General features: G+C 35.7%; 1 protein-coding gene across 1 annotated transcript in view; it reads right to left on the minus strand.

Annotated features, from left to right (window-relative positions):
* LOC136343190 (uncharacterized) overlaps positions 1-14,011 on the minus strand; it is a 79,831-nt gene that overhangs the window by 28,310 nt on the left and 37,510 nt on the right. The window contains exon 2 of the mRNA XM_066289758.1: positions 1,591-1,700. Within this exon, the coding sequence (XP_066145855.1) occupies positions 1,591-1,666 (76 nt within the window). The 5' untranslated portion in view covers positions 1,667-1,700. The remainder of the gene's footprint in view (positions 1-1,590; positions 1,701-14,011) is intronic.

Raw genomic sequence — 14,011 nt, forward strand, 5'->3', positions numbered from 1 at the left:
TTTCCACATTCGGATCATCAGTTCGGGCGACATCGAATCGGCCGAAGTGGTCCGGTGCTGTGACCTCCTAGGTTACACGATCTAACAGCTCTAGACTTTTTTTCTGTGGGGACATGTAAAGTTTCCGATTGATGAAACGCCAGTAGAATTAGAGCGAGACCTGATTGGCCGAATTACTGCGGCATTTGAAGTCGTTAAAAACGAACATGAAATTTTCAGCCAAGTCTGCAGAAATCAAGTACGTCGTTTAAATAGGTGCAATTAATTTCAATTACGACATTTTGAACAATTACTGTAATGTTACTGCGTACAAATAAATTAAAATGAAACGTACTAAAACACGAAAAAACTTTTTTGCACATAACTGTCTTAAAACAACATAAAGCCATAGTGCTTTAGGGAGACATTTGCTAACAAAAGTTTCTTATACTCAGATATTTTCTGTTGTTGTGCTGAACAATCCCAAGAAGTCGATTCTTTAGTTCTGATACACCTGGTAATTCAAGAAGGTGGCTCGTCCTAATATTTTTTTAGTTTTAAACTTAAAAAGATTAAATTCGGCTGGAAGCTATATGAAAATAGAGCCGATTTATTGACATTAATTACCTTTATCTAGTGCTTCCGGTTTAACCGGAAATGGTCTCAACTTTCCGTTTTTAAATGTAATGCCCTATATATTTATCACTTTTTTGGAATCTAGAGGTCATTTTTAGTCCAAAAATATGTTAAAAAAAAAATTTATGAAAAAATTGATACGCTATTAGTATTTGGAGAATGTCGTCAACTGCTGCACAACTTTATACGGAAACACTTCTGCTTAGAAATCATTCAGGTCGCCATTATTTAAAAAAATTAATGAATAAAATGAAAGCGGAAAATTCTAATGAAGAAGAAAAAAACACAATTTCTGCAAGTAGGAATATTTTATTCTTTTGTTGTGTAATTTGGAAGGGGGTTATAACGTACCTCACGACAAATGAATATTTTCGTTACATTTAAATGTTTTTATTGAATTAACGGTTCATTTCTAAATGAACATGTGTTTGATGTCAGGAAATTCAAGAAGAAATAGTCTTCTGAAAAATCGCCATTAACCACTATGTTGCTATTTAAAAAACCGAAGATTAATGAGGAAAACTGGTTTTCGGTATTTAAATTGCTTATGAAGGAAAAGTACTCGATAAAGTGACAAATTAGTATTTTTTTCTGTAATTCTGACCTAAAATTGTGTCTAATACGAATGCGTCAGTGGCGTAGCTCGACATAAAAACGACAGAAAAACATTTTAATGGCATATTTTTACACTAAAAATGACCTCTAGATTCCAAAAAAGTAAAAATTTATAGAGCAATACGTTTAAAAATCGAATATTTAGGTCATTTCCGGTTGAAGCGGAAGCGCTAGATAAACGCCATTAATGTCAATCAAGCGGCTCTATTGTCGTGTAGCTTCTATCCAAATTTCGTCCTTTCAAGTTTAAAACCAAAAAAAAGTAACAAAAAGCGAGTATCTTCCTGAATGACCCAGTATGCAATTTTGCATTCACTTAACGCCATTTTCCATCTATCTGGGCTTTCTGGAAGTTCTTACCCCACAGTAACAGTCCCGTCACCAAAAATTTCGACTTCATTGCTTCAAAAACTTGGCACCGCTCGCAGGAATTCATTCCATCCTCATTCTGATTGGCTTCAAGACAAATCCTGCAATAAAAACATTGATGAAAACACGCGTTAATAAATTAAATTCTAATTACTATTTGAACGCTGAAACCGGCAGATGTCACCACGTTAATACTTCCCGTCCGCTCATGTTGCCATGGCCGTAAAATCAAAAACAGATTTGTCTCTTTTAGGTATTTAAAAATTTCCATTTAAATCTCATTAGATTATTTTTTCTGAAGTTTATTTTAAAAGAGCCGTGGAATGAGACTATAACCCCGTACGTGGACCGACTCCAAAAGTGGATAGATGGCAATAAAATTAAACGGTTTTATCTAGCACCAAGTATAAATCCGGTCTGTTATTAAGGCCAGACTCAACTAGCAATTCGTTTTGTGTAACGATTTTGCTGCACTTTCTGGGGGATGTTCTATGAATAATAATATTATTCAATTTAAAAGTGGATCTAAAATTGAAATTAGAAAACTAAAATCTCTCTTACTGCGTCTAGGAAGGCGATGCTAATAAGGAGATAAATCACCAAGTGGCGCTTAAATGAGGGTCCTTGACTCGTTAACGAGTTGCTGTATTTAAAGTACTTTTGTAAAAGTTGCCCAAAGGAGTTGGGCAGTTTTTTCCTTTGGCACATGACTTTTAATAATGTGGAGGAACTTCGCTAAAAGAATTCACTCGGAGGCTTATTAAAAATATCTGGCAAACTTCATGGAGCTAGTTAAGAGAGTTTAATGAAGGTTAAGCAAAAGTAATTTTATTAGAAAAGTTATGTTTCGCGGAATAATAGCTGTGCCATAAACAGTTATTGATCCGGACATTGCGAATGTGGATTTAAACCGCGGAGCGGGAATAAATATGCAAATATCTCGTCAATTATTGGGCTTGGAAAAATGGGTCGAGGGAGGTTTTTGTAAATATAGCTCGGTTAAAATTGCCTTTTAATTATTCGTTTGTGATGAAATAGCGGTAAAGGCAATAGATTTAAAACAGCAAAAGTTACTGCTTTTGGGACGTCATAAACTTCCATTCGAGCGAATAAGTCCCTTTACATCCGGGCAAAAATCCAGTTCCCGTGTTTAGGGGAGTTTTGCCTTTAATTTAAAACAACTTTGAAAAATTCGCTCGTCACCGTCTCCCGACAAAACAACAATTACCACGTTCCAGATTTTCAATATCGCCTCTAGAAAAATCGTTGATATTTCCTTTGGAGGCGGGCAGCTCTCGCGAGAACTCCCCTTGTCGCCAAGAATCCCACGCCTCCCTTTGTAGCTTTCGGTAAACATTCAAAAAGTATTTTCGTTGTTTGATTACTTTCCCATCGGCTGAAGGATCAGTGATTTAGCTTCCCCCCTTCATTCACGACAAAACCGTCAAAAAAGTTATTACTTTTATCCAAATTGAACGTCAGGATCGTACTCTGAAGCTTTGACTTACCCCGCCTCTGCCTCGATATACACCTAAGCCGCATTTTCAGTCTGGATATGGTTCAAAGATCAGAAATTCGATCAAATTTGCAAACCTCCCACATGGCTCGGCTTTGATTCGAATTATTCTAGCGTATTATCGGAAATGAAAACTCCCGGCTGGCTAAATATATTTCAGTCCGGCTTTGGCAGCTGCTCGGGGAAAGATAACTTATTAACTTCGGGATATTTCCGGGAACAGATCAAAGAATGTCCTGCAGCCACCACCACCAGATTGTGTTGCAAGCCAAAATGTTCCGTAACACAAAGCAATGATTCACTTTTTAATGTGTCAAAAAATATACTACAAATGATGAAATTCTGTGAGTGAATGCGCGAACCAAACTTTCGCGTCTCCAAATATTTTTGCGAAATTCCTGGCCTTTAGCACGCCGCTGACCGAGTCCCAATCTAATGTAAAATGTGGTTGAACGCTTTAGAATAACCGAAAATTTATTTTACTGGAGTCGCGTAAATCAGGGGCGTCTCTAATGAAGCTGAGAGCATGAAACCGCCATCCTACTGTTGGAGAAATTAGTAATATAAAAAATTCTTCGCGTTGGAGCACGCCCCTGACAAACTCAAAGTTTGTGCATCCAGTTCCAGCACAGAGTTATCTGAAACCTGCAGCTTCAATGAGTTTTATTGCCCAATAACTCAGAGCTTGTCTGATGGACAAAGTGAGGAAATACAGCTTAAAGGGTATTTGAGCCAAATAAAAATTGCCGATTCGTTTTTCTTGTCACGAACTGATGTCCAGGAGATCAAGGGAGTTATAAGTGAAATTAGAAAGCTGTGCTCATTGGTCAAAAATGGTATCTCTTCAAATCTTGCGATGCGTTTCCGGATGAAGCTCTGGAGGTGCATTGGATCAACGTACAGGACGATTCATAACTACGCGATCAAACTTCTGAAAATTATTCATTGCAACACTAGAAGACAATTTAGTATAAACACCAATGTCCGGAAGTGTCTCCCTAAGGCGCTACAGCATTGTGACCGTTCAAGACAGTCATATGCAAAAATGAATTTTATTGAATTATTTTATTTAAAGTAACATCTCCCTTGGCGGACACCTCCGATAAGCGAACCTCTCTTATAACCGGACGGTTTTCTGGGTACCAACTCTTTTTCATAACAGATTCCAATAAATATCTCTCTATTAAACGAACTCTCAATTAAACGAACAGGGACACTGAATTTAACTCTCTTTTTACATTTCTTGTCTCATAAACGGACAACTTTTACCCTCTGATAAGGGATTTTATTTACGAAGCTTTTTCAGCGGTACCCTTATCGGCAATTCAAGTATAATTCAATATTCGGCGATGCTTTGATCATAACTCAATTTATTTTTGCTTGATAAAGCACAATCGGTGCTATTTTCGGGTTTCCGTCTTGATGCTGCAGGTGTTGTGGACGCTCATAATAATGTTCCAGAATGTGCGAGGTAACTCTTATATTGTGCAATCAGTGCAAAAAAACAACCTGCAAGAGCGGTATTTCGAACCATCGGGGGTTGAACCCTCAATAGTGTATTAATTTGCGGAGCAATATTTCTCGTTGTGTCTTTATAGTGTTTGTAAGTTAGTAATGGTTCGAACAACACGTATGATAACTTTAAAGGAGAAGCTGCAAGTAGTGCAAATTTATGATAGAACTTGCACTAGTGCACGTAAGTTGGTGGCTCGATTTAATATACTAGAAAAAACACAGGCAAGTGAACTATTTAAGAAGAAGGAACAACTATTAAACAGCTGTACGTCGTTAAACTCAAAGCAGAAGAGCTTATTCTTCAAAATTAAGGGTCGTAACCTCGACAAAACAACTCATGAATGAGTTGTTAAAGCCCGGAATAAAAATTTTCCTATATCAGGACCTATGTCATGGACACATGTTTATAGGAACATACACATATTTGTTCATTTGTAATTTGAAAATATTTCTTTTTTTGGCTGATTATTCAAGTTTATTATTATTTTTCTTTATTTGAATAAAATGTTTATTTAATAAATAATTTTTAAAGACCTATATATATTTAGCCATTTTCTAATAAACGGACAAATGGAAGACGACCGCTGGTGTCCGTGTACGAGAGATTTCACTGTATTTTCAAGCCCAAACTTCGTGAAAACGCCCCATTAATTGATCAACAGCAAATGTGGCTGCACCTTGATGGTACGCCTGCACACCTTTTCCATTCAAAACCGTCCGTATTTGGATGGTCAGTGTGGACAACATTACATCAAATAAAAGTGGTCTAGTTCCGTGGCCAGCTAGGTCGCCCGATCTAACACCTGCAGATCTTTTTCTGCGGGGATATGTAAAGTTTCCGGTTTATGAAACACCAGTGGGAACGGAGCGATACCTGATTGCAGGAATTACTGCGACATATGTAGTCGTTCAAATCGATAATCAAAAATCTTTAGCTAAGTCCCTAGAAACGTTCCATGTACAGGGTTTTCGAATTTGGAATGTTTTGACAGCAAAATCCAATTTCCCGGTTAGAGAGGGAAAAACTAGTCGAGAGCTGAAAATAACTATAAACGTACTTAAATGGTGGAAAACTGTTTAAAATTGACACTTTTTTGAAATTATAGCCGACTGCGGTTTTCATTTCAAAAAAATTATATATTTTTTTGATAAAACGATGCACTATGGCAAAAAACTAAGCACGCCACTGGAATCACATCGAAAAAGTGCCTTAAGAATGCTTTTATTGCACTTCAATATTGTTCTAAACGAAAAAATTAAAGTAATTTTGAAAATGGCCAAAATTTGAAGAACTCCCCCTGATACCGTGAACAGTGAAGATATTGAAATACGGTTTTCACCATTAATATTTTCCCAAAAATCAAGCTCTTGACATGTATGCTAGTTTTTCCCTATCTAACCGAGAAATGGAATTTTCCTGTCAAAACACTCCAAATCCGAACACCCTGTACGTCGTTTGAACAGGTGCATTGCAGTTTAAGGACGACATTTTGCGAAATTACTTCAATGTTATGCTGTGCATATAAATTTAAATGAAGCGTACTAAACCTCGACAAAATACATTTTGCACATAACTCTCTTAAAGCATCATAAGGCCGTAACGCCTTAGAAAGACATTTCCGAATATGGGTTCTAATACTCAAATGAATTCTATCGTTGCACTGAATAATCTCTGGAAGTTTGATCGCATAGTTTTGAAACATCCTGGATAAATGCGTCTCTTGCAGAGGATAGCTCTATTGTCGACAATGTTTAACACAATGGAAAAGCTTATGAGAAGGGAAATCATGACATTTCCTGTTAAACATCAAATATATTGGATATTGAACTAAGTTTGATTTTCGGTCATTCAGAGGTACGAACGATCTTTGCACATTTGGAGAGATTCTATTTCAGGATAAATGCCGGCAATAATGCTACGTCTGAATTTGACCATTTGACTGTGCCAAGTGAAAAAAATGGAAATCTACGACTTCGGGAAGGTGCATTAGTTTCGGGCGTACTCGGTAGACAGGAGGTTGGTGGAGAGTGATCAATTTTTCACTCAACAAAAGACCCACTATGAAGATCCCCAGAGTTTTACCATATGTTAGTGATTTCCCTACTGTGAATATCTTGGTGAGATTTCTTGATGACCCTACAGATTTAAGGAATCAAGGAGAGAAGGGTCCGATGCGTGAGGTTGCCCGTGGCACCTTCCTATTTTGTTTGATTGGGATTCAGTTAACTCCCTAACAACCCTGACTGAAACGGAAGTCACGTTGTTGAATGATGTGATGGCTAATTATGATACGATTAGAAATTTCGTTGAGAGTACATTATTGATGGATATCTGAATCAATAACAAACTTGGTTGTTCTTGCTCTAATTGTGTTTGGTTTCAATCAAATTAGCTGAGATATCATGAATCAGGGTTCATCTGAAAGTCAGACGCAAGCTCAAAACCACCTAAACAACTTGTACACATGTATTTATCAAAAATAAATTTAATTTTAAATTACATTTATTTTTTTCATTAAAATTTGTAACTACTACCACCATAGCCCTGAGAGATCAACTGTTCTTAGACTGTATAAGTGTTCTTGTGCCTTTCACACGATTAGACAAAAACGGAAAATACGAAGCCACTCCTCGAACCATATGGGACAATGGTGAATGGTTTTCGGAACAGCCTCCCAATTGTATTCATACAATACATCAGGAGGTATCTTTTTAAGTGACTGACAATAGCTCAGAGTCGAGAAGTTTCTATAAATTTGTAGTCTCCAATTGCTCTGCAGTTTCTACATGAATTATCCACTATTTACCCTAAAACTTCAATACTTTTACCGCTCATTCTAAACCTCGAGATAAAAGACGCATTTAAGCTAAGAAGTTGCAATTTCAGCAAAATTTAATAGGAAGCAGTTTCTGTAAAATTTAATGGGAAGTATTTTACCTCAGCCCTTCCAGCTGTTTCTAATGGCTATTTGTTCAAAACTTTACTACGCATTACTTAAACATTAAAGTTTATAAATCATGTAAATCGTTTTAATGCATTCAACGTGCAACTGCCGCACTAATTCCGCGAGAGTCTGGAAACTTCCAAAAGCAGTTTTTTAAATACCTCAGAAATAGTTAAAATTTGAAAACTCCCGCCCTAGATCGGTCAGTACATCGATGCATCTCGGCAGCGGTCTTCCTTTTTTCTGATGTTAAAATCCTAATGAGTCTCCCCTCATTAAAATAAAAAAATCACATTTAATCCTTAATAAATGCTCGACGTTTTTAATTCCACTTCTTTCAAGTTTCCTCGCTTTTCAAAGAAGGGGGGGCTCCATTTCTTTTTGATTAATCATTAAGAGACTTTTACCTTTATGGGGGAGCACGGTTTCGTTAATTGCTACGTATCTGCAGCGGAAACAGATTTCCATTAATGTCTTAGTGGAATATTTATTAACGAAATTTAGTTGCAATGTTAGTTTGAGCTTAAGCAAGCAAGAGAGAGTAAACTTATGCAGATAAGATTGTTAATTATAATATGGTTAATTAATTAGGGATGGATAGTAAATTTGCTCTGTATGCAGTAAATTTGCAGGTTTTTGATGTAGATGTATCTAACAGAATTATTTACGCACTGGCGGTCCAAAAACCTCTCCAAAACCAGCGGTTTATATTGCCCAATATAATTTTTAATTAGTGCCTCTCCGGCACTAACGGCTGACTACCAAAAAGAGTCAATTGCTTCCGGATTATGTGGGGTTCTTGATGCGCGGGAGTTTTCCCGATTTTCCTTCAAATTTAATTTTCAAACCGGTACAATCATTTACCACTTCATTTAATAACTCCTAACTTAAAATTATAGATTCTAGCCGAGATTACTCAGTCTGGAAACATTAAAAAGAAACCATTTTCCCTTCAGATTCAGAGCTAATTATTCACCAACAACGAAAGTTTTAAACTCCCCGGCATTAAGACCAGCACAGCCCCATTTTGTTTCCATAAATTGAGGAAATATAGCGACCATTTATGAGGATTATTGCGGTACTCCCGCTTTTAATAACTGGGCAAATAAAAACCTCTTTGTCCATTACGTTAAAAGCTTCTTGCTGAGTGAATACCTTGTAAATTGCTGCCAAATACTCACTATTTTATATTTTTAATTGCGCCCTTTTTTCCTTCTTTTTGAGTGCCCGGAGTTTTAAACGAGAATCTCCCTCAGGACCCTCCGAGCAGATTATTTGAGTTAGCTGAAACGGAAGTTTGTCTTTAAGGAAGGTCTTTGATGATTATATGCAACGGTCCGTTAAAGCATGAAAAAATTGGTTTTGGGTGACCCATTGCGTAGTTGCTCGACGAACGTGGCACGCCCAAATGGAACATTTGCTTGGGTGGGTATCGCTAAGAGCAGTGCATGGGCGAGACTGGCATATCAAAACGACCAGAGTAGGTGTGCAGGGAATTTCTTTAAAACATTTCTTGGGTTCAGGGCAATATGAAATAGTCACCCTGTACCGAAAGCCACTAAAAAGGTTTTACGGCACTCTGGCAATAATCTCTTTGCGGACCTTTTTTGCCGTGGAAAACAATAAAACTGAAAGCGATCTTTTGTACAAATGAATAAATGATAACGCGTGTATTGTTTCCGTGACATTCGCATTGTTTCAGTTCGCAAGAATTCAGAGTTTTCCATTGTTTATGAAAGAGCGACGATGACATTCCGCGTTTATATGTGGATCTGGTTAACCGTAAACCTTAACATGTTACTGTACTCTCACAGCATTCCAAATGAAAGTTTAATTTTCCTGTTGAGAGCTTCAAAATTTCAGAGATGGAAGAATGTCGGATTTGGAACAAGAGAATCCTCTTCGGCCCTTTGTGGCAAACTATTTCTGACGAATTAAATACACGTTCGTGAAATATAAAGTTGTTCTATTGCCAGGAGCCAGGCTGACAAATCGACAATTCCTAACCGCAGATGACCCTAATTGGATTAGTTTGGGTATGGCATTTTCCCCAACTGCGGAATATTAATACAAGTCAAAGTTTACAGGGAACAACTTATGGTAAATCCAATTTCCAGTTGGTTCCCCGGACTAATTTCGGGGCATACTGTTATTCGTTTCGTTAAAAATGCGAGAGGAAAGCTATTTTCAACAACATAAAGTTAATGCAGAACTCGGGGTCTATATAAAAACCGATTTTAGTGCTCTAACTCAATTTAGAAATAGAGTCGCTGGAGCCAGTCGCACAAGTTTTTGCTTAATGTTCCACTCCCGGGAAAGAAGTCATTTGGTTAAGTGCTCCTGCTGGCTCAATTACGGTTCCTGTCTGGGTGTGTTTTCTTAAATTAACATCTTGGCATCATATTCGACATTAACAATAAATTTTATTTTTTGGGAATAACCCTCCAGTAGGGGTTGTTGGAGCGGGGGAAAGCACATTATTGCGAATTAAAACTGACTGAGAATAATATACAGGGTGTCCCACAAGTGTTTCATTATATTTCAGTGGGTAATAGTACATTGAAAAATAATATGACTCCCTATATAAACCATATTCCAATGATGCTTCATTAACAAGATACAGGGTGTTAAACTTTACTTAAAAAAAAACACACCTGGAATATTTCAACGTATCAGAGTATCAATGAACAGGCGAGCTCAATTATGTATTGAACAAAATGGCCACCAATTTGAACAATTTCTATAATGTTATAGCAAATTAATAATATTTAAAACAAACTTGATATTATTAAAACCATTTAGAGAATATCGTGCATATAGACGGTATTCAATTTTTTACTGGCAAACGATACGTCGGACGAAAAAGAGTCAAGTGAGCATTTTTCTTCTAAATGAAATTAAACTTCTAAAAATAATTTTTATTTTGATAAAAAGCAGTGGCGCACCATGTTTTTCTTTAAAAATGTGCTGAGAGGTGTCCGTAGCACGTCACTGGTGAAACGAAAAATAGCCCTTTTGCATAAATAAATGCGTCTACATTAACTCTCAAAACATGCCAAATTTCACTTACATATCTCAAACGGTTTTGAATATATCAATAAAAGTTAGATTTTTTAAGTAAAGTTTAACACCCTGTATCTTCTTAATGAAGCATTATTGGAATACGGTTTATATGGGGAGTCATATTATTTTTCAATGTACTATTACCCACTGAAATATAATGAAACACTTGTGGGACACCCTGTATATCCTTTACTGCGGGAGAGGGGTTCAGGCGACTGCCGTTGTTACCGTTTCGGCGCCTGCCGTCATCTTCAGAGCCTAGGAAAAATTAGTCGAAAAACAAAAATAAATGTTAAACTACAATGGACTAGAGGTGAATATTTAGAATGTCTTAAACGGTCAGAAATATATGTTTTTCATATTTGGGGAATGGCAGTTTTTTTATTAATTAAATTAATTAAACCAACCTTTTTTAGATTAAATTTTTTGTGTTGGCGATTACTTTAGGTGGTGTCTGCTAGTGTTTAGTATCTTTTAAGTAAGTTTTAAATAAAATATGTTTACTTTTCTCTTCTTTGACAACGGCGGTTGGTGAAATTAAATGAAAGATATGTAAATTTGCATCTTTTCACATCGGTGAAACCATTTTTCAGGTGTATTGTAAAAGTGTCTCCGCGATGTTTCTATGAGGCGCTTATTCAATTAAAGTTGTTTCCTCCAATAAGACTGCGTCAAAAATTTTAAAAATTTTAAGCATTTCATGGATTATGTTGGCCGATAAGAGAATATATACGAGTTTTGACTATAAACAGACTATTTCGGCTTTGTTTACACACTACATATCACCATTTTTGTATATGCTAAAAGAAAAGGTTAATAAAAAAACTTAGAGCAGAAAGCTTTTTCCAGTAAATATTTGTCCATGCATACTGGGTGTCCGATTTTTTTTGTAATCATGTATTTTAAGCATAAAAATAATATTAGTTTGCTCTATAAACTATATTAGAGAAATGCTTTGTTGAGGAAATTCAAGGTGTTGAAGACTTATATATTTTTTCAATTTATCTTTAATCGCTTTCAAACTTTTTGAAATATTTAGCTCCAATTTTGAGCATAACTTACTCTTTAGGGTCTATGTAATTAGATAATATTATATGATCGTGCCAATCTGCAGAGCGATATTTTTTGGGTTTATGACCCATTTTATCGCCCAAAACTTTTTTGTAGGGCAACGCACAGTATTTCATTTTAGAAACTTAAATTGCCCGGTCAATTTAGACACTTTTACATCTTTCTATCATTTTAATATAATATTTATTACCATTTTTTGGTTAATTGCAAAATTGTGAAATAACGCATGCTACTTCTTTCGTCGGGTAGGTTTGATTCATTCCTTACATTTCTGACATTCTACTGGCTTTATATTTTCGGACACACTACTACGGTATAAACCGAAGGAAGGAATTATTTATTAATGATCTAAGGATAACGAGGATTTTTAGCAGAAGAGAAATAAAAAAATAATAGTAAACAGAAAAACAACGGCAACTTTAAATACAGAATAAATTGAACAGAGATAATTTATCCCATAATAGAATAAATTAAATCAACATCAAATAATAATGACTACAAAAATTGTTTGAAATAAGCGCCCTTACGTCTGACATACAAATGAAAACGTCGCGAAAAATTTCTCCGAACGTCTCTCAAATTTTGAGCAATTTTTCTAAGAGCAGAACTTCTTATTAACCTTATAAGTTCTCCTTGAGAGTTTACAAGAGTAGAGTGCACGTTTCCTTTCATAAATCTCGAAACATAAAAATTTAGAGGGGTTAGATAGGGCCATCGAGGAGCCCAAGCAATTGGTCCTTCACGACCTACCCATATCTGTGGATAGTTTATGTTTAGCCAATTCCTCGCCGCCAGGGAAAAGTGGAAACGACATCCGTCTACTTATGCTTATTAGATTATGCTCAAACTTTTAGCTAAATATCTCGAAAACTTTCGGAGCTATAAAAATTAAATTGAAAAAAATATAAAACTTCATCGTCTTGTATATCCATAACAAAGCATTCTTCGAATATAGTTTATATGGTAAGCTAATGTTATTTTTATGCGGAGAATATATGGTTAAAATTCTGCTACAAAAAACCGGACATCCTGTGTTCAGAAATAATGTCGAGGTATTTTGGGAGGTGATTCTAGAAGTTAAAATAATTTAAAAAATCTTGTATAACTACCCTAAAAATGCGTTTTAAAGGGGCTAGAATTCTCTAATGAAAAAACTCTGAAGTGATTTATTGCAATATTTTCGAAACCAATTAGAGGACGCATTGAGATGAACAGAGCCAATTTTAAACATTTATTGTGAATAGTGATAAATTCTTGGCAATATTAGTCTTGTTATTGCTGGGCAATAAAAAATATTTATATTCCAGGGATGTTTACTATGTTTATTAAGATATATTTCGATGCCCGTGTAATCGTGCATCGCTTTATGAAAACTCGTTTTTCTGGAAAACGGTCTATCCTAACAAAATGAAATACGAGGATCTTTTTTACTGAAAAATATGTTTGACGTATTAATTTTATTTAAAAAATTAAGAAACGTTACAATCAAAAAGTTAGGACATTTGTATCGGAGGCCTTTTATATGTGACGGCCATGACGAAAATCTGCAATTCTTAACACAAAAAAAAAATTTCCGTTCCATCTTATTAAAGTAACCCCTATGAAGTTTCGAAAATATTGCGAAAAACCATCATCAGATTTTCCTATTTAGCACGTTCTAGATTTATTCAGAAGCACTTTTTGTGGTACATTTGTAGGAGTTGCTTCTATTATTTAATCTCTAAAATTACCTCTCTAAGTTTCGACGTTATTTCCCGACACCCTGTACACATAGTACTTTTAAACAAGTGTTCGATATTTCACACGGTGAGTTTTCAAGTAATTTCAGACTGAAAAGTGCCTACGAATATGCATCCTAACCCCTTTCCTTTAAGCTATAAGTGATATACATTGTGTCACAAAAGAGTTTCAGTAACTTAAATGGCCCAATGGTCGATTGGGGCGCCCTCTAGACAATAAAACTAAACCGTTGATAAATTCGAATTTTTCATTTCAAAAGACCCTCGGATCCGAAATTTCGTAAAATCAGTTGGAAGAGATAGAAAAAACATCGAAGAATAATTTTCAACTTTGATACCCTGTATTTTGAAAACTAAACGAGCTGGGACGGATGTCATTAAGATCTTTCCATTTTAAAGCTACTTGAAAAATCACCCTGTGAAATGTCGGACAATTATTTAATAACACCCTGTATAAAACCTATATAGGTTATCGACAAAAAATTTGCTTTTTGCTGTAAACATGTTATTTTTCTAATATCATTCCAGATTTAAAATGTGTGTGTGCGTGTGTGGGAGTGCGC

This window comes from Euwallacea fornicatus, chromosome 13 (genome assembly GCF_040115645.1).
Source record: "Euwallacea fornicatus isolate EFF26 chromosome 13, ASM4011564v1, whole genome shotgun sequence".
Taxonomy (NCBI): domain Eukaryota; kingdom Metazoa; phylum Arthropoda; class Insecta; order Coleoptera; family Curculionidae; genus Euwallacea; species Euwallacea fornicatus.